The sequence below is a fragment of the Rhinatrema bivittatum genome, chromosome 1 (genome assembly GCF_901001135.1).
Source record: "Rhinatrema bivittatum chromosome 1, aRhiBiv1.1, whole genome shotgun sequence".
Classification (NCBI taxonomy): domain Eukaryota; kingdom Metazoa; phylum Chordata; class Amphibia; order Gymnophiona; family Rhinatrematidae; genus Rhinatrema; species Rhinatrema bivittatum.
The window spans coordinates 653,059,916-653,086,334 of NC_042615.1; the positions used below are offsets into that span (position 1 = coordinate 653,059,916).

Sequence of the window (26,419 nt, forward strand, 5' to 3'; positions counted from 1 at the left end):
CAATAGTATCCTGGGTCCCTAATGACTCCAGTCTGAGTGTCCTAAATCAGAAATCTTCTGACTCAGAACTTCCAGTTCAGAGATCCTCTTTTCTGGGATCCCTGGTTCAGAGAGACTCTGACCCTGGACATTCAAGACAGAGAAACCCTGACTCAGGATCCCTTCTACCTGGGAACTTTGGGCTAAAGATGTCTGACCCAGGAATCCCAGGCCATAGATATTTTGACCTAGAGACACAGAGATTCACCCCATCACTCTAGTCTGCATTCACTATCATATCCTACACCCATTAAGTTCTCACCCACTAACCCACCCCCACTAAAAATTTCCACCCAACTAACCTTTCTAACCTCACCCTCTAAGCCCCATCCAAGCCACCCCATTTCCCTTCTGATGACTCCATCCATTAAGCCCCTACCTACCAACCTATTCCACAAGTCTAGACATTGACCATTAACCCAGACCTACTGATGCCCCTAAAACGTACCCACCCACAACCCACCTTACTACTCTAATCACTACTCACTAACTCATCTTCCATTAAAACTCCCTACTTACTTAGTCCCTACCCACCAACTCACCACCAAGTCAACTCTAACGCTAAACCCCACACACTGAAGCCAACCCAACCACTAACAGCCCATCAACAACCCACCTCGTCACTCGAACCACTACCCACCAATTAACCCAAGTCAAGTTGAGTCATCTACCAAAATTTAGCTGCACAACTTTCCTTTCACTAAAGTCACTATACCCATATATCCCATCTTCTCAAGTCACTACATTGGCTCCCTATCTGTTCCCGTATATAGTTCTAGCTGCACTTACCTACAAGAGTTTTCATTCTGCAGTTCCTTACTACATCCCTCCTCATCCCTCATTTACATCCCTCCTCATGGACTCCACTCATCAGGTAAGCCACTCCTATCTATATCCTTCTCTTGTACTGTCAATCCTCGATTCCATGCTTTCCACCTGGCTGCACTATATGCTTGGAATAGACGTCCTGAGTTGGTGCATCATACTTCCTCTTTTACCTTATTTAAATCCCATCTAAAAACTCACCTTTTTGAGGCTGCTGTTAAATCTTAACCCCCAATTATCTTGCTTACAGTCTCATTAATTTTTAAACATTTTCTTAATATATGTAATTACCAAAATCTCTTTTTCCCTGTATGTTTGTCATGATTAGATTGTAAGCTCTACCGAGAAGGGACTATCTTGTATATTTGTACAGCGCTGTGTACGTTGAGTAGTGCTGTAGACATGTTAAGCAGTAGTGGTAAGGATCATTGTTTAGGGAGAGGAAATTGCTAGGGAGGCCTGAGATAATGAGCATAGGGAGCAAAACAGTATGTACAGAGTAAGAGATCTGTTGAGATATGATGGCGTCAAGCCTTTGAAGGATTTTTGGTTAGGACCAGGATTTTGAATTTGGTGCAAAAGAGTGTGGAGAGCCAGAGTAGAGATTTCAGGATTGGTGTTATTTTATTGCTTCTGTTTGTATTCCTAATCATATGGGCTATTGCATTCTGTATGAGGAACAACTGGTGATTTAGGGAAGGTTGACATAGAGAAAGTTGCAATAGTCCATGTGGGACAGTACACAAGCCCATATGGCAGTTTCAAGACAGTGTCTTCAAGGTAGTGGCAGAGTTGATAAAGGTGGAAGGAAGCCATTTTGGCCATTGCTTGGATATGGGCTTTGATGGAGAGCTGGGAGTCCAGAATAAAGCCTGTGCTATAGACTTGAAAGCTGAGGTTTAAAGTTGTATCACCAAGGATCACTTCTGAGTCCATTTGAGTGGGTTCCTTCTTATTGATTAATAGTATCTCTGTTTTGTGGGGGGTTCAGGCTAAGTCTGTTTTGGTGTAGCCAGTTTGCATTCTTTCTGAAGCAGCTGTTGAAATTGGTGGTGGCTTCCTTGTAGTTAGTGGTAAGTGGGACTAATAGTAGGATGTTGTAGGCGTAGGAGTAGTATGTGAATTGGCAGTCCCTGATAATAGTGGTTTAAGGAGCTATGTGGATATTGAACAAGATGGAAGATAGGATAGAGCCCTGCAGGACTCCGCAGGAGTGGGGAAGGGGTATAGAGGGCTGCTCCCAAGGAGACTGATTAGCTGCGGTCATCGAGGTAGGAGATACACCAGGCTAGTGCTGGATTTGCTAGCCCTATTGTTGTTAATTAGGTGACATGGTCTATTGTGTCAACCCCACTAACCTGACCCACTAAACCAACCCCCAACCAATAAGCTCCCATCCACCAACCTACTCCAATAATCCACTCCATGGATGCATTACTAACTCTCACCCACTAAACTACTTTATTACTATAGCCCCTACCCACTAACTCATCCCACAATGAAGCTTACCCACCAACCAATCCCCCATCACTCCACCCACCCACCACTCCTTTCCTCCCCAACAAACTCAATCCCTTCTGAAACCCTCCACTTTCCAACTCACCTCATCATTCTAACTCCCCTTACCAAACTCCTTCACCTACATCATGAATATCCTGGACCTCAACTGTCTCTTGCCTCACTAATGTCCCTTTTCAAAATGATGTTCAATTAGCTGAGCTCATATGATATTAGTGAGCTCAGCTGATCTGGTACCATTTTCAAAAGGGACATCACATAACCTAGGAAAGAACTGGGCTTCAGGAACAAATGAAATGTAAGCGGTGGGGATCCTCTAGGGCAAGATTCTCAATCCAGTATTCAGGGACACACTTAGTCAGGTTTTCAGGATATGTAGATCTTACTCATATATACAAATCAATAAGAACATAAGAAAATGCCATACTGGGTCAGACCAAGGGTCCATCAAGCCCAGCATCCTGTTTCCAACAGTGGCCAATCCAGGCCATAAGAACCTGGCAAGTACCCAAAAACTAGGTCTATTCCATGTTACTATTGCTAATGGCAGTGGCTATTCTCTAAGGGGTAGATTTTCAGACGAGCGCGAACAGCCTACTTTTGTTTGCGCTCCAGGCGCAAACAAAAGTACGCTGGATTTTAGTAGATACGCGCGTAGTCGCGCGTATCGGCTAAAATCCTGGATCGGCGCACGCAAGGCTATCGATTTCGTATAGCCTGCGCGCGCCGAGCCGCGCAGCCTACCCCCGTTCCCTCCTAGGCCGCTCCGAAATCGGAGCGGCCTAGGAGGGAACTTTCCTTTGCCCTCCCCTCACCTTCCCCTCCCTTCCCCTACCTAACCCACCCGCCCGGCCCTGTCTAAACCCCCATCCTACCTTTGTCGGGGGATTTACGCCTCCCTCTGGGAGGCGTGTCGGGGGGCGGGGCCGGAGGGTGCGGCCACGCCCCCGGGCCGTAGCCACGCCCCCGTACCCGCCCCCAAAACGCTGCCGACACGCCCCCCGCAACGCCGCGCGCTCCGGCCCCGCCCCCCGACACGCCTCCCGACACGCCCACTCCGAAAACCCCGGGACTTACGCGAGTCCTGGGGTTCTGCGCGCGCCGGTGAGCCTATGTAAAATAGGCTCACCGGCGCGCAGGGCCCTGCTCGCGTAAATCCGCCCGGTTTTGGGCGGATTTACGCGAGCAGGGCTCTGAAAATCCGCCCCTAAGTGAACTTAATAGCAGGTAATGGACTTCTCCTCCAAGAACTTATCCAATCTTTTTTTAAACACAGCTCTAACCACATCCTCTGGCAACAAATTCCAGAGTTTAATTGTGCGTTGAGTAAAAAAGAACTTTCTCCGATTAGTTTTAAATGTGCCCCATGCTAACTTCATGGAGTGCCCCCTAGTCTTTCTATTATCTGAAAGAGTAAATAACCAATTCACATCTACCCGTTCTAGACCTCTCATAATTTTAAACATCTCTATCATATCCCCCCTCAGCCGTCTCTTCTCCAAGCTGAAAAGTCCTAACCTCTTTAGTCTTTCTTCATAGGGGAGCTGTTCCATTCCCCTTATCATTTTGGTAGCCCTTCTCTGTACCTTCTCCATCGCAATTATATCTTTTTTTAGATGCGGTGACCAGAATTGTACACAGTATTCAAGGTGCGGTCTCACAATGGAGCGATACAGAGGCATTATGACATTTTCCGTTTTATTGACCATTCCCTTTCTAATAATTTACAACATTCTGTTTGCTTTTTTGACTGCCGCAGCACACTGAACCGACGATTTCAATGTGTTATCCACTATGACGCCTAGATCTCTTTCTTGGGTTGTAGCACCTAATATGGAACCTAACATTGTGTAATTATAGCATGGGTTATTTTTCCCTATATGCATCACCTTGCACTTATCCACATTAAATTTCATCTGCCATTTGGATGCCCAATTTTCCAGTCTCACAAGGTCTTCCTGCAATTTATCACAATCTGCTTGTGATTTAACTACTCTGAACAATTTTGTGTCATCTGCAAATTTGATTATCTCACTCATCGTATTTCTTTCCAGATCATTTATAAATATATTGAAAAGTAAGGGTCCCAATACAGATCCCTGAGGAACTCCACTGTCCACTCCCTTCCACTGAGAAAATTGTCCATTTAATCCTACTCTCTGTTTCCTGTCTTTTAGCCAGTTTGCAATACACGAAAGGACATCGCCACCTATCCCATGACTTTTTACTTTTCCTAGAAGCCTCTCATGAGGAACTTTGTCAAACGCTTTCTGAAAATCCAAGTATACTACATCTACTGGTTCACCTTTATCCACATGTTTATTAACTCCTTCAAAAAAGTGAAGCAGATTTGTGAGGCAAGACTTGCCTTGGGTAAAGCCATGCTGACTTTGTTCCATTAAACCATGTCTTTCTATATGTTCTGTGATTTTGATGTTTAGAACACTTTCCACTATTTTTCCTGGCACTGAAGTCAGGCTAACTGGTCTGTAGTTTCCCGGATCGCCCCTGGAGCCCTTTTTAAATATTGGGGTTACATTTGCTATCCTCCAGTCTTCAGGTACAATGGATGATTTTAATGATAGGTTACAAATTTTTACTAATAGGTCTGAAATTTCATTTTTTAGTTCCTTCAGAACTCTGGGGTGTATACCATCCGGTCCAGGTGATTTACTACTCTTCAGTTTGTCAATCAGGCCTACCACATCTACTAGGTTCACTGTGATTTGATTCAGTCCATCTGAATCATTACCCATGAAAACCTTCTCCATTACGGGTACCTCCCTAATATCCTCTTCAGTAAACACTGAAGCAAGGAAATCATTTAATCTTTCCTCAATGGCCTTATGTTCTCTAAGTGCCCCTTTAACCCCTCGATCATCTAACGGTCCAACTGACTCCCTCACAGGCTTTCTGCTTTGGATATATTTAAAAACGTTTTTACTGTGAGTTTTTGCCTCTACAGCCAACTTCTTTTCAAATTCTCTCTTAGCCTGTCTTATCAATGTCTTACATTTAACTTGCCAACGTTTATGCTTTATCCTAGTTTCTTCTGTTGGTTCCTTCTTCCGATTTTTGAATGAAGATCTTTTGGCTAAAATAGCTTCTTTCACCTCCCCTTTTAACCATGCCGGTAATCGTTTTGCCTTCTTTCCACCTTTCTTAATGTGTGGAATACATCTAGACTGTGCTTCTAGAATGGTATTTTTTAACAATGACCACGCCTCTTGGACATTTTTTACTTTTGTAGCTGCTCCTTTCCGTTTTTTTTCTAACAATTTTTCTCATTTTATCAAAGTTTCCCTTTTGAAAGTTTAGCATGAGAGCCTTGGATTTGCACACTGTTCCTCTTCCAGTCATTAAATCAAATTTGATAATATTATGATCATTATTGCCAAGCGGCCCCTCCACCGTTACCTCTCTCACCAAGTCCTGTGCTCCACTGAGAATTAGATCTAAAATTGTTCCCTCTCTCGTCGGTTCCTGAACCAATTGCTCCACAAAGCTATCATTTATTCCATCCAGGAACGTTATCTCACTAGCGTGTCCCGATGATACATTTACCCAGTCAATATTGGGGTAATTGAAGTCTCCCATTATTACTGCACTACCAATTTGGTTAGCTTCCCTAATTTCTCTTACCATTTCACTGTCCATCTCACCATCTTGACCAGGTGGACGGTAGTATACCCCTATCACTATCTCATACATATTCATTGTGAATATCCTGAAAAATCTGACTGGCTAGGTTTGTCCCAGGATTGAGTTGAGAACCACTGGTTAGTGGGTTAAAACTGCAGTAATGGGTGGGTTGGTAATGGAGGCTTAGTGAGTAGACACTAGAGTAGTGGAGTGGGTTGCTGGATAAGAGGTACGTGGGTTTGGGGCTTCACTGGGGGTAGGTTAGTGGGTGGGGGCTAGAGTTGTGGTGTGGGTCAGTGGATGTGGGGTTAGTGGAAGCAGGCAAGAGTGATGGAGTGGGTCTCTGGGTCTCCAGCTTGGAGCTCCTGAGTCAGAGGTTCTATGGCCCGGGGTCTCAGATTAAGGGCTCTCTGTTTCAGAGGTCCCAAGCTGGATCTCTCTCTCTCTCTAGAGGGTTCCGAATCAGAGGCTGTTATTTCATGTGGGTCTCAGGTCAGTAGCTAATTTTTAACAGTGGATTTTTAACTTCTGATTAACTTCATATCGAATCCTGAAGTTAAAAATCTAGCGTTAAAATGAAAGTTATACAATGTTATATTAAAGATGTGGTTAATTACTTCCTAGGACAACAACATTATATCAAACACCAATTTCTTTCCCTCCATTTCCTATTATCACTCACAGAAAAAGGAACCTCCATTACATCTTTTTAAAATATGATAAAAAAACTAGGTAAGTATATATCTATGCCAAACTGTGGTTGGAAAAACAGTTATGCTCAGAGCAGCATGGCAAAATTGAACAAGTGCATGCAGAGAAATACCAGAAAACAACACGCACACAGGTGTTCAGTAACATTTGTTTTGTTTTTGCCATTTCTTTTTCCTGAATAAGTAACGTAAACATCTTGGGGTCATTTTATTTATTTATTTATTTATTTGTTTGTTTGTTTGTTTATTTATTTGAAACTTTTATATACCGGCATTAGTATGCAAACATCATGCCGGTTTACATCGTAACTAATAGACTGAAAATACAATTAACAGGGCAGGGTAAATACAGGGCGCGTAAATACAAGTGCAGGAAGTATGGTGGAAGAGAGAAATCAACTTTAAACGGTGACAGGAAAGAATAAACAAGAGTCTATATACAATTTAAGTACCACTTATAGGAGTAAAGGAGAGGTAGAAGATGGAAACGGTTATTCTGGGTAGGCCTGTCGGAAAAGCCATGTCTTTAGTTTCTTTTTGAACTTGGAGTAACATGGCTCAAGTCTAAGTATAGTCGGGAGGGAGTTCCATTGCTTAGGGCCTGCAATGGAGAGTGCACGGTCTCTTGTGGCGGATAGGTGGGCTTTTTTGATGGGTGGTATTGATAGTGTGCCTTTGTTGACAGAGCGCATGGGTCTGTCTGAGTGTGTGGGGCAAAATGGTTCATCAAGCCAGTTAGAGTTGTGGGAGTAAATAGATTTATGAATTATGGCTAGGGTTTTAAAGAGGATGCGGGATGCTATGGGGAGCCAGTGAAGGTCTTTGAGTATGGGAGTGATGTGATCAGATTTCCATGAGTTAGCAATAATCCTGGGGATGGCGTTTTGGAACATTTGTAGGGGTTTCGTAGTGGAGGCGGGTAATCCGAGGAGGAGGGCATTGCAGTAGTCTAGCTTTGAGGAAAGGGTAGCTTGGATGACCGTGCGGAAATCCTGATAGTGGAGGAGAGGTTTAAGTTTCTTTATAACATTGAGCTTGAAGAAGCCTTCTTTGAGGATGGAATTGATCTGTTTTTTTAGATTGAGTTGTTGGTCTAGAATTACCCCAAGATCTCTTACACAGTGTTGGGAAGATATGGTGTTGAAAGCTGGATCATTGGAGATCAGGGGTTTAGGGGGTTGGTGCTGAGATATAAGGAGCAGCTCCGTTTTGGATGAGTTTAAGGCAAGGTGGATGTTAGTGAGGAAATCATTTATTGTGGCAAGACAAGTGTCCCAAAAGGCAAGGGCATCGGTGAGAGAATTGTGAATGGGGATGAGGATTTGCACGTCGTCTGCATAGAGGTAGAATTTGAGGCCAAGGTCTGTAAGAAGCTGACAGAGGGGTGTAAGGTATATATTGAATAAGGTGGAGGAGAGAGAAGAGCCTTGGGGAACGCCTTGGGATAAAGGGTAGAGTGCAGATTTGGCATTTCCTATTTTGACGGCAAATTTTCTGTTGGATAAGTAGGATTTGAACCATAGCAGGGCTGGGCCCGAGATACCTATTTCGGTCAAACGGTGGATGAGGTAGTTGTGATTGGTATCAAAGGCAGCTGAGATGTCGAGAAAGGCAAGGAGGTAACAGTTGCCCTTGTCCATGCCTCTGAGTATGTGGTCCGTGAGGGAGAGCAGGAGTGTTTCGGTATTGAGGGATTTGTGGAAACCAAATTGGGCGGGATGCAACAAATTGTTGTTTTCGATGTATTCAGTAAGTTGGGTGTTCACAATCTTTTCCATGATCTTGGAGATGAAGGGCAAGTTTGAGATCGGGCGGAAATTGGACGGGTCTTTGGGGTCTAAGGAGGGTTTTTTAAGTAGAGGTTTTACAATGGCTTGTTTGAGGGCGTCAGGGACAGAGCCTGAGGAGAGGGAGGAGTTGATGATGTCTGCTATGGGTTTGGCAATAGTGTTTGGGATGGAGAGGAGGGTTTTTGTGGGTATAGTGTCTGAGGGATGAGATGCGGGTCTAAGTTTTCTGAGGATAGATTCCACTTCTTTGGTAGAAGTCAGGTCAAGGGTTTGGAAGGTAGGGTTGGTGGGGACAGGTTGCAGTGGGGCGGGATAAGGGGTAATGGGGGAAGGGTATTAGAATCTGAGGAGGATGTTGGTGATTTTTGTGAGGAAGTACTGGGCGATTTCTTCACTCCTGGCAGAGGCTTCATTGTCAGGGATAGAGGGTAGGGAGGACTTGGTGAGATTGGCTACATAGGTGAAGAGAGCTTTCGGGTTGTACATGTATTGGTGGATCTTAGCAGCGTAGAAGTCTCGTTTGGTTTTGAGTGTGGTAGTTCTGTAGTAGTGAAGGGCAGTTTTATAGCTTGAGGTAAGTTGAGGAGAGGGGGCTTTACGCCAGATTCTCTCTCGCTGTCTATTATTTTTTAGGGCTCTCAGCTCTGCTGTGTACCAAGGTTGGTGGTTTTTTGTAGATAGTTGTATTTCTCGTCTGGTGAAAGGGCATAGTTTGTCAGCAATTTCAAGGGTTATGCTGAACCAGGAAGTGATGGCAGTTTCAGGGTTGGAGCAGTCAAGGTTTGTGGATGCGTTGGAGATTGCAAGTGCAAGTTCATCTCCTGGGCAGGGTTTCCTGAAAGCAATGGTAGTGTTGCTTGTAGGGGTGGGGGTAGTGGGGGTGGTGAGTGGTAGGGAAGCTTCTATGAGGAAGTGGTCAGACCAGGGTACAGGGGAGCAGGAGGGGGGGTGGGGAAGTAGAAACAGTGGTTAATGAAGATGAGGTCGAGGGAATGTCCAGCTTAGCGGTGAGGAATGTGTCACAAGAGGGGGTGAGGTAGGTGGCATCAACATGGAGATTGAAATCTCCTAGTACGATAGATGGGATTTCAATGTTTATGTTGGCGGAAATGAATTCAATTAATGGGGAAGGATCTCGTTCGATGGAGCCAGGTGGGGCATATATAAGGCAGATCTGTAATGTAGGGGATTTGAAAAGGCCAATTTCTAGTTTGGGGGGTGAGTTAGTGTGTGTAAGCTTGAGATTGAGGTGCTTCTTGAAGGCTAGGAGAATGCCACCTCCTCTTTTTTTTGGTCTAGGGATAGATAGGATTTCATAGGACTGAGATGGTAGCTGGTTAAGGAGGACTGTGTCTGTTTCTCTGAGCCAGGTTTCCGTGATAGCACAGATGTCTGGCTTGCAGTCGTTGAGGAGGTCGTTTAAAATGGGGGTTTTCTTAGAGAGGGACTGGGCATTGAACAGGATGATTGAGAGGGTTGTGAGTCCTAGAATCTGGTTAAAGGGAGTGGTGAGGATGGGGAGAAGGGATTTGTATGTGGGGGGTGGTCGGAGGGGAGGGAAGCGGAGACGTCTGATGTGAGGGAGGTGAATGCGGTGGATGTGGTGAGTAGTCATGGTGGCAGTGGGGTGAGGGAGCGGAGGAGAGAATGGATTAGGATGGGGGAGGAGTAGAGAGAGTCGGAGGGTAGGGGTTATAGAGTTTGCAGTTTCGATGTGTCTAGTAGGGCGGTAAGGCACAATGCATAAATAGGTAAGGCACAATGGGTGAATGCATAAATAGGTAAGGCACAATAGGTAAGGCACAATGCATAAATAAACAATGCAGGTTATATGGTGTAAATTCAGTAGGCCTAGCAAATAGCTATACAGATTATACAGTGTAAATTCAGTAAGTCTAACTGAGAGATAGGGTAAAGTAGGGATGTGAATCGTGTCCTCGATCGTCTTAACGATCGATTTCGGCTGGGAGGGGGAGGGAATCGTATTGTTGCCGTTTGGGGGGGTAAAATATCGTGAAAAATCGTGAAAATCGTTAAAAAATCGAAAAATCGAAAATCGGCACATTAAAACCCCCCTAAAACCCACCCCCGACCCTTTAAATTAAATCCCCCACCCCCAAATAACTTAAATAACCTGCGGGTCCAGCGGCGGTCCGGAACGGCAGCGGTCCGGAACGGGCTCCTGCTCCTGCATCTTGTCGTCTTCGGCCGGCGCCATTTTCCAAAATGGCGCCGAAAAATGGCGGCGGCCATAGACGAAAAAGATTGGACGGCAGGAGGTCCTTCCGGACCCCCGCTGGACTTTTGGCAAGTCTCGTGGGGGTCAGGAGGCCCCCCACAAGCTGGCCAAAAGTTCCTGGAGGTCCAGCGGGGGTCAGGGAGCGATTTCCCGCCGCGAATCGTTTTCGTACGGAAAATGGCGCCGGCAGGAGATCGACTGCAGGAGGTCGTTCAGCGAGGGTTTCCGGCGCCTCGCTGAACGACCTCCTGCAGTCGATCTCCTGCCGGCGCCATTTTCCGTACGGAAAATGGCGCCGGCCATACGCGTATGGCCGGCGCCATTTTCCGTACGAAAACGATTCGCGGCGGGAAATCGCTCCCTGACCCCCGCTGGACCTCCAGGAACTTTTGGCCAGCTTGTGGGGGGCCTCCTGACCCCCACGAGACTTGCCAAAAGTCCAGCGGGGGTCCGGAAGGACCTCCTGCCGTCCAATCTTTTTCGTCTATGGCCGCCGCCATTTTTCGGCGCCATTTTGGAAAATGGCGCCGGCCGAAGACGACAAGATGCAGGAGCAGGAGCCCGTTCCGGACCGCTGCCGTTCCGGACCGCCGCTGGACCCGCAGGTTATTTAAGTTATTTGGGGGGGGTTCGGGAGGGTGGGGGATTTAATTTAAAGGGTCGGGGGTGGGTTTTAGGGGGTTTTAGTGTGCCGGCTCACGATTCTAACGATTTATAACGATAAATCGTTAGAATCTGTATTGTATTGTGTTCCATAACGGTTTAAGACGATATTAAAATTATCGGACGATAATTTTAATCGTCCTAAAACGATTCACATCCCTAGGGTAAAGCACAGAATATATGTGCAGCTTTTAAAGAGCAAAAGAGAGCAATATTTCAACGTGTCTAACTAGGAGGTAGTGCACAGTGCAGGTTATGCAATGCTGACTAAAATACAATTTCAGAGTGTCTGACAGTGGATAGAGGCCTCTCTTTAGGGGGGTTCTAGGTCAGATAAGGTTAAAAGTGAGAACAGGTAAGAATGGTCCAGTGGAAGGGATGTATAACTTCAGGCATCTGGGGAGGGTGAGGTTAGAGGGGAACTCACTCGGGGCCTCCTTTGGCGTCAGGCAAGGGGCAGTCCTCAAAGACTCCGCCGGCAGGACTTTGGAGCAAGGGCCTTGCCTGGATTGGTCACGGGGTATGATGCAGTTTTCTCAGGACTTGGGTGCTGGAGTTTGAAGCTGGGGCCCTTGTGGAGCTCTGGAGAGCTTAAGCTTGCAGGGGAGGCTGGGTAGTTGTTTTTCAGATCGCCGCCTTGTTCAGCTGTGGGATCGGGGTCCGATGAAGAAAGGCAGAGTAGAGGGGTGAGCCAAAAGAGGTCCTTCAGTTTCTCCAACTCACTCCCAAATAAAAGTGAGCTGTTAAAGGGCAACTTGGTGAAGGAGCCTTGGAGGTTACATCAGCCGACCAATTTCTCAACCATAATGTTAGGAACCTGCTAGGGATCTGCTCCTGTGGTAGGAGGAGTTAGCGATCTTGTTATGAGTGAGCTCCTCTGGAGGGAGGAGCTAGCTATCTGTTATGGTTAAACTCCAATGAAGGGGAGGAGTGAGCAAGCTGATTGTGAATGACACCTCAAGAGGGAGGAGCTAACAACCTGTTATGAATCTCCATACGGAGTTAGCACTCTGTTATAATCTACTCCTGAGGAAGGAGAAGTTAGTAAACTGATATGCTCAACTCCTGTAGAGGAAGTAGTAACAAACTGTAATGAATCTGTTGCTGAAGACTCCTGGTAGGGAAGGAGTAGCATCTGTTACCAGCGGAGTGCTTGGAGAGGACACTCAGCTGTAGAGGAATGTAGATAGGTGAATCCTTGGGCCGATGGCAGATGACTGCTCCCCCAGGAGAATATCCTGAGAGGGACCACCGGCTAGGCTTTAGTACGGAGACAGACACAGATAATTATTTTATTAGACAGATTAGTAGAACCACCAGAGGTGGCAGTAGTGAGCTGATATGCCCGGCAGGGCTGAAGTCCCTCAGTTACTGGAACAGCGATCCTAGGGTTGCTGAGCTATAGAGAAACTATAGATAGTGAGTAGACAGGGTATGATGTGTTCATAGCCAGAACTGAATGACAGATCTCACATAAGGTCTTTAGAAAGCTCAGTAGCTGGAAAGGGTTAGGCCCTCAAGGAGTGAGTACCTGGTTCCAGGGAAAGTTCTGAGAGAGCGATGGTAACTCACAATTGTCTGTATCTGTGATAGCTTCCAGGCAGTAGAGAATCTTCAGAGTATTCAGGAACATGGGCCCTCGAGGAGCGAGTACTGGTTCCTATCGGCAGTCTGAAATAAAGAAAAGAGAGCGAGGCCCCTGAGGAGCGGGTACCCATGGTAAGTCCGAGGAGGCAGAGTAGCTTGGACGAATCCTTGCTAACTCAATTCGTTAGCAAATACTGAAACCTTTTATATTGGAAGCGGGTGACGTCAGTTCAGAGGGGACGCCCCCGAGGTTCGCGCCCTTGCTGGTACATTATTCAGAGCGCGCGTGTGCCCTACGTCATCAGGAACATGGCGGATCCACTGCGTCGTGCCGCTCCGGGGATGCCGGAGGAAGACGGCAAGAAGACGCCACAGCAGCAAACCGTCCATCAGGCCCAGAGGGAGTTGCCATACATAACTGAAGCCTGGCTGCTACTATCGAAGCCACCCTCTGGCTGAAGTATGGACTGCATCAGCCAAGATGGCAGCAGCTGCTTTTATAACTGCCCTGGAATTAACCCCAGAGTCATCAACCTCCTGGGAGAGAAGCAAGCAGGAGCAAGCCACCAAGGAACAACAAGAAGCAATCTGCAAGGTCATTGTCACTGCTTTATATGCCTGCTTGAGGATAGTCTCAATCTTTCTATCATGAGCATCCTTCCAAGTCACTTCTCCTTCCACGGGAAGAGTGGTCCGCTTGGCAACTGCACATACAAGTGCATCTACCTTTGGAAAATGTAAGCGCTCTCTTACCACTGGATCCAGAGTGTACGGGCCATCCAAAACCTGACCCCCTTCGAAATTAGCCTCTGAGGCACCCCACTTAAAATCAATCAATTCTTGAATGGCCTCCAAAACTGGGAAAAAACAAGAGGCTTTACACAACGAAACCAAAATGGGATTTTTCTTTGGCTCAGACACGGGATCCATGCCAAGGACCCTGAGCATTTCCAAGATTTGGGAGACCAGAGCTTGCAGTTCATCTCTATGAAAGAGCCATAACATAGTTCTATATGGTTCTAGACCTGGAAATGTTCACCATCCTCCAGAGAATCAGGATCATCATTATCATCAGTGCCATCCGGATCTGCTACTGCTCTAGGAGAACTTCGGCACTTAAGAGAATGTCCAAACAAGGTTCCATCTTCTCTTCTACTCTAGGAGCAATGGATTGAGTTGAGGATTGTGCCTGAAGAACAGATTGCACCCCCTGGAAAAATTCCACCCAGATAAATGTGGAGGTATCCAATCCAGGAGGCACCTGGGGCATACTGATGGAGCTACCATTCCCTGCTGAAGAACCAGTTAGGGGAGTTCCAAAATCAGGTGCCTCACCTAAGCCGTATTTACCTAGACTGACATCTAGCTGGGAAGAACCAGGCTTCGTGAAATCAGAGGAGGATAAATCTCCCTGAGCCTCCAAACAGTGCTGGCACAAATTAGCGGGCACTCCTGGCTGAGATGCCCTAATATGACAGGCAGAGCAAAGAGAAAGCGCTTTGCCTTTTTAGATATAGGCGCCATTATGGCCAACACTACGTTAAATGTCGGCTGGAGGCATGCATCTAGTTGTTTGTTGTCTTTATTTTTTATATGTCCAAAACTACTGGGCATCTGATACTTAGGCATCCCAATGCTAGGCTCCCAATACCTAGGTGTCCATAGAATAAGCATCGCTCAAGATACAGACGCCCAACAAAATGCTTAACTTGGACGCACAGGTAAGCACTAGCCTGGACGCACAACAAAGCCTGCCTAGGTGTTCAGAAAAACCAGACGCACAACTAGACGCATGGTAAGACACACATGCCAAACTAACAAACCTGTAGAGGTCAGCCTAAGAAGTGCATGAAAAGCCGTTGAGGCCTATCTCACAGCGTGCAATCAAGAAGCCTTAGAGTGGGGGCTAGCCAACTGGGGCTACCCAACCCGCCAGACTGACCACATCCCTCAACCTCCCCCAGAGCGGGATGAACATTGGAAAAGCTCACCGAGAACAGAGACTGGAAGGAAGGAAGCCCTAACTGAACTCTCCTTCACTGTCTCTGGGTTTTTTTTTTAACACTTACTGGAGCTCAGCCTTACCTGGCTGAGTACCGAGACGGTCTCCGGCTGCAGGGGGAGAGAACATTTGCAGTCACCACTGCACTCGGCTTCGTGCACCCGCTGCCTTTCAATAACCATGGAAATCACCTCAGGAATTCTCAACTGGGGGAAGGAACTTATGGTATCACCGCAGTGCACATTTGTGGCATAGATATTCACGTATATGCGCCTTTTAGCACAAGCATCACTTTTTTTTTTTTATTAATTCCTTTATTAAGTTTTTTTAATTGAAACATTATAACACTGTGTTAAGTACATTTCAAAAGTATATAACAAACCGCCAACTTTGTGTCTGATCATATATCATATTGTTCTCCTTACCCCCCCCCCCCCACCCTCCTGTCCCCCCTCCCTACATTCTGACTGGTATGTCATGAAGTGTTATCAGTAACTGTAGTCTTACAACACAGTTGGTTGCATTAGAGCACCGTTGCAATAAGTCGACTTTGCATTACTGCATGGAGCGGGATGTTTCAATGTAGTCCAATCCCTTTTGTCTCTCGTGGATAGTGGTAATGTATGCCAATATGGTGTCCAGACCTTTGCGGTTTTGTTAGGAATACTAGGACATCATCCGCAAAAGCGGAAATTTTGAAAGTTTCAAGCCCTAGGGTAAACCCATGTATATTTGGATCCTGCGCATTTTTGCGCAGTAATGGGTCTATCTTTAGTATGTACAGAAGAGGTGATAGCAGACACCCTTGATGAATGCCTCTGTATAATTGAAACTCCTCTGACACCTGCCCATTTGCAAAAATCGTCGACATAGGTTTGTGATACAGCATGGAAATACTGTGTAAGATTTCCCCTTTTAGACCATATCTCTTCAGTACTGAGAAGAGATAGGGCCAGGACACCCTGTCAAAGCCTTTTCAGAATCGAAGGCCACTACCATCGCTCCAAGGTCCCTAGCTTGGCATTCTTCCATAGCTACTATGAGTTTAGTCATATTAATACTAACACAGTGGTCCCCAACCCTGTCCTGGGGGCCCATCAGCCAGTCGGGTTTTCAGGATATTCACAATGAATATGCATGAGAGAAAATTTGCATGTTTTGGAGGCAGTGCATGCACATTTTCTCTCATGCATATTCATTGTGGGTATCCTGAAATCCCGACTGGCTGGTGGGCCCCAGGACAGGGTTGGGGACCACTCTACTAACAGACCTCCCTTTAACAAACCCCGCTTGTTGTGCTGTGATAAGAGAAGGAAAGACCACACTTAGGCGGTCTGCCATTATTTTGGCAAAAAATTTAGCCTCACAATTGAGTAAGGAGATAGGTCTATATGATGCGGGAGAGGATAGATTTTTGCCCGGTTTTTCCAGCACTGTTATGAAAGCTTTTGTTACTCCATCAGGGAATCTACGATTCTGTTGGGCAGTTTGTAGGAATCATAGTAATGCACCTGAGGTCTGTGTAAGCAGGATTTTATAATATTCTGTGCATAAGCCATCTGGTCCAGGAGTCTTATTTAGTTTGCTAGTTTTAACCACAGCCATTAATTCTACCAATGTTATAGGAGAATTTAACTGGGTCAGTTGTTCTGCTGAGACCTGCGGTAGCTGTAAATCTACCATAAATTGAGCCTCCTCCCTTTCACCCCCTTTTCAATCTTCCGTAAACAAAGCTTGGTAAAAGCTATGAAAAGTGGCACAAATCTTTGACCCAGATGTGATCAGGGAGCCTTGTGTATTTTTCAGCTTGTCGATATAGGATTTTCCTCTTTGTACATGCACCAAATTAGCTAAAAGTTTTCCAGCTTTGTTGCCAAAGTGAAATAGTTTATGTGCCCCTTGGAGCATTGTCCGTTGAGCCCTAAGATGTAGTGCGGTATTTAAGGCTCGCAGACAATCATTATATAGTTCCAAATTGCGATTAGTATTTTGTAAGGCCAAATTTCTCTTTGCTGTATTCAGTGAGGTCTCTAATAGAAGGATTTGTTTATGTAATGCCTTTGAACGGGCTATCACATACGATGTAATTTCTCCCCTCATTACTGCTTTGCTTGCCTCCCAATACAAGCAAGGATCCTCCTCATGTTCCTGATTATTATTGGCATATTATTGCCATTTAGTTCTCAGATACTCTTCGAATTTGTGATCTCCTGCCAGAGAACTTGGGAATCACCATACCCGGGAGCTAGTATTAGCACTTCCGTCCAAGATATCTACCCCGATCATGGCATGGTCCAAGATCGCCACGTCTCCGATGTGAGCCTTTTTTACTCTAGGAGACATAGTGTCAGAAATAAGTATGTAATCTATTCTAGACATTGTGGCATGAGCTCTGGAGACGTAGGTGTAGTCCCTTTCTGTAGGGTTCAGGGTTCTCCATATGTCTAACAGATTCAATTCCGCACATAAATATGCTTCCCTTTCTTCCCAGAATCCCTTACTGTCGCAGAGCCATATGATCTATCCAAGGCAGGGTCGTGGACACAATTAAAGTCGCCCAGTAGGATTAAGGGGCCACTCTGTACGGAAAGGATCATACCTACCAACTGTTGAAAAAAAGTATGTGAATATTGATTTGGGGCATATACTGAATATATTGTAAGTTCTCTGCCATTTAGTATACCAATAACAATGAGGATTCGACCCTCGGAGTCTACGATCTGCTTCTTACATTCAAATCTTACATTCTTACGAATTAAGATTGCAGTTCCTGCTTTCTTCCCCACTGCTGGAACAAAAAAACATTGCCCCACCCAGCCACGTTGTAGTTTTTTACTTTCACCTTCCGAAAGGTGAGTTTCTTGAATACTAATCTCTTCTGCGAGAAAAGGACATAATTCAGTGACTTATAAAACTATGCATCTTGGAATATAAACAACTTTCCTGTCATCCTGCAGTAATGTTCCTTTAGCAGGTAATATCCATTGATAGCCTGTATAGGCGGTCAGCAGGCACTTGGAAATGTAAATAAAGAAAAGCTGATCAGCTTTTATCTTTTAAGGCTTTAAGCCATTCTGCAGCTTTCTCTGGTGACTCAAAATTGTGGATTTTCCCATCCTTCCACACTCTGAGGACTGCAGGGAATTGCAAGGCAAAACGAATGTTTTTATTAAATAGATCACTGCAGGTGGGCGAGAAAAGCTTCCTTTTTGCAGCTACAGCTGCAGAAAAGTCTTGGAACACAATGATTTTATTTTCTTGGTATTTGAGCTCTCTTGATTTTTTGAAAGCTGCATGTATGAGAGATTTTTGGGTCCGATCGAGGAATCTGGCTATGACCAAACATGGCCTATTATCCATTTCCCGCCGCTGTCCAAGCCAGTGGGCCCTCTCTACTGTGACCTTGCCTTCTAGTTCAGGCAGATGCAGCGCTGCTGGCAGCCACCGTTCAAGCAGAGGCTTTAGTTCCCCATCTGCAACACTTTCAGGGAAACCAAAAAATTTCAAGTTATTTCGCCTCGCTCGATTTTCGAGGTCCTCGATTTTACTCACTGCCGATTTGACTTCCTGTTCCAGCGCGCCGAGCCGCGTGGTGGCCGCCATGACATCCTCTTCCACTGCTGAAATCCGCCCCTCGGCGATATCAATGCGGCGGCCTATGTCCCCCAATGCTTCTTTTATAGAAAGATAGTTTTCCGAGAGTGTGGCAAATTTAGGTTCCAGACCCAGAATTACAGCTTCTGTGAGGCGATGAACCACCGTTTCATCAAGCCCCGTGCATTCAGATCCTCCCCGTTGGTCCGCCATCTTAGACTCTGGGTCATTTGCTTTTTGTTTCTCCTTTCTCACCAATTTCGTTGTCATAACCGAAGTTTCACTCTAGCAGTAACCATCGCTGTTGTTTTTCCTTCCTGCCGGTCTATTTAAATTGGGTGTGCGATTAAGATTGCCGCGCTATTTTTAGCTTTTTGGGGGAACGGCACCCGGAGCTGGGAAGCTTGCGACTTTCCCCGCTCACTGCATCACGTGACCTCCGCAAGCATCGCTTTTAAAATTCACCCTTAAGGCTTTTCTCCTATTCTTTGTCTATGGGAGAAAAGCTTAATGCTGATGTGGCCTACCTGTGGATCGGGAGCCCCGTGTGGGTCTTTCATGTCTAAAATGCAGCTCTTGCCCTCCTGTCCCTATATCAACTGGGCAGCACTGTGGAGAACAGAAGGAGAGAGGCCGAAACAAGGGGCACACATAGGAAAATAGAACAGAGAAAAATTATTCTGCTCCAGAGCCTCCTTTCTTGTCCTCACAGTGTTGCTATTTGCTGTGAAGAAGGAGAAGGAAGGCTGGAGCAGGGAGCAGAGGATTTTCCATGTTCTTTGTTGCTTTTCTCCTCCCCTTTCGGTCTGCATTCAGCAGCACTGGATGACAGGAGGAAAGGGGGCAAGGCTAGAGCTTGCAAGACGGCAGAGAAGAGCCAGTCAGCTCCCCGCAGCAGCCCGCCACATCCTGTCTACCTTCTACCCTACCTTCTGCCTGCAGAAGGCTCTTCTCTATTGTGCTGTCCAGAGGGGAGGGACTGAGGAGGACACCGCCCTGTTTCAGCTGACAGCAGAGAAAAAGAGAGAGTTAGAGCACCCGGAGCTTCAGTCAGGCCATAATGATATGTGATAAAAGGAAGAGGAGTGAATGCTGACGGGAGTGAGGGGAGAAGGGGTTAAATAAAAGTGGCATATGTTGGGGGTGGCAGCAGAAGAGATGGTGAATTTTGGAGGTGGTGAGGGGGCCTGAATGCATGGGGAGCGACGGTGCCATAGAGGGTGAATGCTGCTGAGTGGAATGGCATGAAAAAGAGGTGAATGTTAGGAGAGTTGAGGTGAGGAGGAAATGAATGTTGTCTCTCTCCCCGTCTCCCTGAATCAGCCGAGAAATTAGGCTGACTTTCCTTATTCTTCCTCAAGGTCTATGCTGCCACATGTTCTGCAGCAGCAGTGAGGGGAACATGACTAGAGTGGAGAGAATATAGAGAGTCTGTGTGAGAGAGAGAGACTAGATAGGGGGCTGCATGAGTGCCATGTGGGAGGGAGATGTCTGTGTGTGAAATGATGTAGGATGAGCGATAAAGAGGTACAGAAGGTGTGTATGTGCGAGTGCAAAAGGTGGTAAAAGGGAAAGGATGGGTTACAGAGAGGCACAGATAGTGAAGCAAGAAGACGGGGTGACAGAAAGTCAGAGGTGTGATGAGGATGGAGGAGTGAGAGATAGCCAACGATGTGATTGGGAGGGGGAATGGTTTGAGAGATGCGCGCACACACACACACACACACACAGGTGGTGAAGTGGAGAAAGCTAATGGCAGATGGTGTGAGAGAGCCAGAAAAGCTACTCAAGCGAAGGAAGAGGGCAGGGAAAGACCGAGAAGAATGGGCACGGGGAGAGAAGGAGGTGAAATCATGGGGATACTGATGCTAGACAGAGAGTAGGTAAGAAGAGAGGGGGTTGGGATCATGGAAAAAATGGGGGGTTAGTGGGTTACTAGTGCGGAACAGAGGGTTCGGATAGGCAAGAGAAGTAACACAAAGGTTTGGGTAAGAGGTGTTACATAAGAACAAACGATTTGCCATACTGGGCCAGACCAAAGGTCCATCAAGCCCAGGATCCTGTTTCCAACAGTGGTCAATCCAGGTCACAAGTACCTGGCAGGATCCCAAAAGGTTGCTAGATTCCATGCTGTATATCTTGGGGATAAGCAGTGGATTTCCACAGTCCACCTTAATGATTTATGGGCTTTTGTTTCAGGAACTTGTCCAAACTGTTTTTAAACCCAGCTACATCAACAGTTTTTACCACATCCTCCTGCAATGAATTCCAGTTTTTAATTATGCATTGAGTAAAAAAAATTATCCTATTTGTCTTAAATGTGTTACCTAGTAACTTCACTACATGTCCCCTAGTCTTTGCACTTTTTGAAAGAGTAAAGAACAGTTTGCAGTTACCTGTTGTACTCCATTCATGATTTTATAGACCTCTGCCATATCTCCCTTCAGCCATTTCTTCCCCAAGCTGAAGAGCCCTAGCCTCTTTATCCTTTCCTTTTAGGGGAATCATTCCATCCTCTTTTTCATTTTGGTCACCCTTCTCTGTACCTTTTCTAATGCAGCTATATCTGTCTTTTGAGATGTGGTGATCAGAATTGCACACAATACCCTTAAGGTGCAGTCGCACTATGGAGTGATACAGATATGTTGGAGTTGCCAAGCTTCTGTTGTTGTTCCTGTGGGGGAAGGGTATGTTATGCTGGGGCTTCTGAGAAGAGAGACTGAAGGGAACAGGTGGAGGACAGAGAGAGAGAGAGACTGGTGGGAGGACTGAGAGGAAGAGGGAGTCTGGTAGGGACAGGATGGGACTGAGAGAGAAAAAGAAACTGATGAGGATAGGGTGGGGTGGGGAGACTTAGAGTCGAACTGGCAGGAGGACCGAGAGAAACTGATGGGGACAAGCTAGAGGAATTGAGAGAGAGACTGGTGAGAGAAGAGTGAAGAATTGAGAGAGACTGGTGGTGAATTTGGTGGAAGGATTGATGCTAGTGGAAACAGAGGAAGATTGGATTGATTGAGACTGATGGGGGCTAGGTGAGATTGAAAGAGAGAGAGACTGGTGGGGATGGGACCGGGTCCTAGAGTTGAGAGAGAGACTGGAGGGGACAGGCTGGGGGATTGAGAGACTGATCAGGACAGGGTGAGAGAATTGAAAGGTGGAAGGAATGAGAGAGACTTGTGGGGTCAGGGTGGGGATGCTGATATAAACTGGTGGATATATGGGGATGGAGGTTCCCAATAGGTATCCCCAAACAAACGCACTCCTCCAAGGACCCCACCCCTCCATATCATGAAAATGGGAGGCTCTTTTAGTACTGTGCATTTTGGGTTCTTGGTGCATAAAAGGTTGTCCACCCCTGGCCTAGTGAATCAGGCCCCAGAGGGATCTATTTTCCTCTTTCTGAAGATGGTCTTTCCTTCCTTCCCTTCTGACCTGTTGCTTTTTCTTTACCCTGCAGCCTCTCTTCCTTCCCTTGCTTTACTGTTCTCCCACTCAACCATTCTCTCCGATCCTCTGTGTCTCTTCTCCCCTCTCTCCTCCTCCCTTCCCTCCCACCATCTTGGCTGCACAATTTTATGTGAACTTTGACTTGCTTGGCACTGACAGTGCCTGCTTTTTTCCCCCCCATCGTGCCAGAAAAAGTTGGCAAACGCTGCCAAAAGATGTCTGTCCCTCCCCCCTCCACTGATTGCAGTGTACAGCCATGTACCCTCTCACCTTAAAGGGAACGCAATTCAGAAGCTCACTGGGTAAAGCTTCATCTCCATTCTGAATATTCAGAGACAAATCAATGCATTACCCAGCAAACCCTGCATCCTGCAGGGTCAGCATGCCCGCAGTTCTTCAGAAGCGTCAGAGAGGGGAGCTCTTACTCCAGACCTGCTCACTACCAGAAACCTTGTCACTCTGCATGGCGAAATACAACAGAAAAAAAAAATTCTATTTTCACATAAAATTACAAAGCTTTTATTGTACAATGCTGCCAGGTGTTTAGAAAGCTTCTCCAGACACTCAACCATTTAAACCAGGCCCTGCCTAACAAAGAGTGGCTTCATACATTTTTTTTTTTTTGTAGTTTAAAATATTCCTTTTCCCTGACTGACATCCTTTCAATAAGTGAATTTAATAAAGATGTACCTTATCAGGCCACACAGATAACATGAAGTGCTCGTGCTAATGCTCTACAATGTTCTTCAAACAGATTAGCAGGATGTGCGCTTCAGCAAATGTATTCTGGCTATCTCCAGTGCATCAGCTGTCTGCTAACACTTGTACAACTCCTGCGCTGGTAGTGTTATCATAGACACACTTTAATAGGGGTGAGTTAGCAAGGCTAAACAAAACATATTTTCTAAACTGATTTGAGACCTGCAGGACCATGCAGCATCTTTCAAGCACACTTGAAATTGCATGAATTATTTCTTTACTGCTTTTTTTCCCCCCCTGTCCATCCTTTCATATTATCAGAACAGGTCTCAGTGTACAGAGTGCATTCGTGCTGGGTGCGTTCGGTCGTGCAGGCACAGACGGGTGATGCTGCTCTTGCCTGCAACTTGCATAGTACTTTGGCAAATTAGCGCTGTGATAGCAATGAGATCTGTTATTGGGTAAATATGATCGTTTGCATGGTATGGCACTGGGAGAGCAAATGTTTGTCAGCGTTTCATTCTTTGCCTGAGACTGTTAGACATTTCCACCCTAGCATACTGTGTTTATGAAACCAGACAACCCGATCCAGTCACCAACTTGAAACCGGTGCCACACTATCAGTTTACAAAGGAGAGCTGCTTCTCTGGCCGTGCCCAGGTTAGCCGAAGACGGGGGGATAAGATCAGTTGGTAATGCAGTTTTCATATGATGGAGATTAGTAATTCCACAGGCAGCACAGGATGGGACTGATCGCTGGACTCCCTTTCCTTTTGGTCACTTCAAGGCCCCGTGGTTTTCTCACTAGCAGTAAGTGACCTGCAGACACCGCAGCAGTGGCAGCAGAGACCGATGGTGAAGCCTTCCGCAACAATTACAAAATCTCCGTCATTCACATCGATTGTTGGCTTATCTGCTTCATCCTCTTTCCAGCCTTTCCCTCACCCCCTCCCTCTCCCCCAGCCCTCTGCCCTTTACAAGACGGGCTAGCCATTGACATTATGCTGCCACTGTGATAAAATTTGTTTGCCTTTAGCTTGCCTTTGAAAAAAAGTCTCTGATCTATTTGAGAAATTCATTTGCCGCATGCGGTTGTGGCTAAAGACAATTAATGAGCTTGACTCCCCGCTGACGGATCCAGTGGCCCTGGGAAAATGACTGGATCAGAGCCGTTTTAAAGTATTCCTAACTGAACCACAGAGCCCTACAAATTAATCAGACACCACTGCTTGAACTGTTAATGTAAAACTGCCTGAAAAGATTATTAATACCTTATTTTTTTTTCCTGGGGGCGGAAGGGAGAAGAACATTAATGGGGTAGCCGACCAAGAGAGATTGTATGACCTTTTCGGAGCGGGTGTGCCGACTCTGGGTCCCCCCCTTGTCACAGTTTAGAAACCAGAGGAGCTAGCTTAGTGAAGAAGTTGTTAGCATTCCATTTTTATTATGACATTTCACAGTCATCCGATTTAATGTCCCTTGACCGGATTGTCCACCCTGAGACGATGGGCTTGAAATGTTATTTAGAGCATTGATAAAAGGTGAGCGGTTCTAAGATGACAGCGAGTCATAAGGCTGGTGGTGTGACATTAATTTTCTCCATAACAGAGATGGAATAAGACGTCACGGTGACAAGCTGTCAATCAGCCCTGGCCCCTCGGTGTATCTCCATGCCATAGGATGGGGAGGTATTGCTTCTCCCATAATAGAGCCGAGCCGAGACGCTCACCCTGACAGCTGCCGCAGCCAAACAGAAAATATATTATACAGCCTTTCATTAAAAAAAAAAAATAAAAAAATAAAGAGGACTCATCTCCAGAGCATTTCAATCTTTTCCCATCTATCGAGGGCTGAAAGGATTCGCAGCAAGTCGGAGATTCCTCTCCTAGAAAGGGATCTCCGACTGCAAAATCCAAGCTAGGTTGGGTTTGGGGGTTTTTTTCGGAGGCACTTAACAATAATCGTAAGTCGCAAGCTGAAGCGTATGCTAAGAAATCATGGTTTAAAGCTGGTTATTTTGAAATACCAGACTTGGAGTTCCTTACTTCGCCGCAGAGCTCCTACGATAATATCGGAGTTTGTCAAAAGTCGTAATGAATTAACGCCACACATTTACTCCTGACTGAGGGTTCACATAACAGCTGCCAGTCAGAGCGAGGAGAGAAGGGGGGGCCCCCCCTCCAAGATACTGTGCCCTGTGCTTTGCAGAGAGCGGCCTGGAAGCAGGCGTTGTCTTAGCTCCCTTGGTGTTTGCCTCAGTAGTTACCATGAAAAGAGGTTCACATATCCCCGGCACAGGATGGGACCGGAAATACATGCTACAAGCATCCTCCCTTCCTGCAGTTCTGTGAATGGCAAACCGTTCATTGCTGCGCCTACCAACTCTGATCACATAACCTGATCCTTATCACAACAGACAGAAAGTCAACACACCAAAACCTCTATCAAAATTCGGTTCTCTGCGGCATCCGTAGAACTGCATTCCAGAAGATGCTGGGCGGAAGGTGAAGACTGGTCTCATTAGCCGTCCTGTCACCCATATATTTAAAGTTCCCAAGGAAAAATGTTAAAAAAAAGGAAAAGTTAATCATGGGGATAAATGCTCTTCAGAAAAAAAACATATATGCCCCTACATAACTCTACATTTCCTCTTTTTGGAATAGCAAGGTTATTTCTTCACCGTAAACAGCAAGCAGTCGCATGGGACCTGTAAAGTTAATATTACAGCATACTTCGCCTGTCAGGATTCTCTTATTATTAATAAATGGATGGGGCTGCACTTTGCAGTCGTAACATTTTATGGGGAACTTTATTATGCAAAACTATTATTTTCATGGGCACTGTTGTGTATTTAAAGTTACAAGCGTCCAACCTGTGTCACCAGTGTTATCAGCCAGGCCAGGGGCTCACTCACACAAACCTCAGCACGAGCTTCTTTCAGCAGCTTCTCTTTATTTTTCCTTTGTGATATCAGACATTAGGAGTAACTGTCCAGGCTTCTTCCTTTGATCCTTTGTTTTCCACAGCCATGCTAAAACAGCATCTCCTTGCCAATGGTGGGTGAAGGTCAGCAGAACAATGAATGACAATAATGGAAATCTCTCCTCGTTTTGTTTCAGAGCTTGATGAGGTCGTTTCAGAACTTGAAGGACGTGGGCCATCTACAGGTGAAGGTCATCAGAGCAGAGGGGGTGATGGCCGCCGATGTTACAGGCAAGCGATGCCTTGACAGGCATTGTACCATATTTATGAAAGAGAAAGGAGAATTAGGAAGTGGTTCTTTCATAAGTGCTTTCAAAATTTCCATAGAACCCTCTCTTTAACAGAAATCAGACATCAGTGGGTTAATAATTCTAACATTTCTCACAGTTCTGCACAATGGCAATTATCTACAAACAAAGAGCTCACAGGCTAGAAATGAATATGAGAAGGTTAAGTGATCTGCTCAAGGTCGCAGTGAATGATGTGGTAGAATTGGAACCCAGATCTCCCGATTTCTCAGCTTTTTTCAGTACCCACATTGACAACTCTGTTGTTTGCATAAAGTGTTAAACATGTTTTATAGTCTTATTCCTGTGAGAAGTGTTTGCAAGTTGGACATTTTTCTTTGTATTCGTTAAAACACTGCAGAAAACTCTCTCTGACTAGGAGATACTTTCCTACT

General features: G+C 45.9%; 1 protein-coding gene across 4 annotated transcripts in view; it reads left to right on the forward strand.

The window, feature by feature from the left end:
- MCTP1 (multiple C2 and transmembrane domain containing 1) overlaps window positions 1-26,419 on the forward strand; it is a 1,134,628-nt gene that overhangs the window by 733,409 nt on the left and 374,800 nt on the right. For all 4 annotated transcript variants that reach the window (XM_029573135.1, XM_029573151.1, XM_029573144.1 and 1 more), the window contains exon 9: window positions 25,875-25,968. In XM_029573135.1, the coding sequence (XP_029428995.1) occupies window positions 25,875-25,968 (94 nt within the window). The remainder of the gene's footprint in view (window positions 1-25,874; window positions 25,969-26,419) is intronic.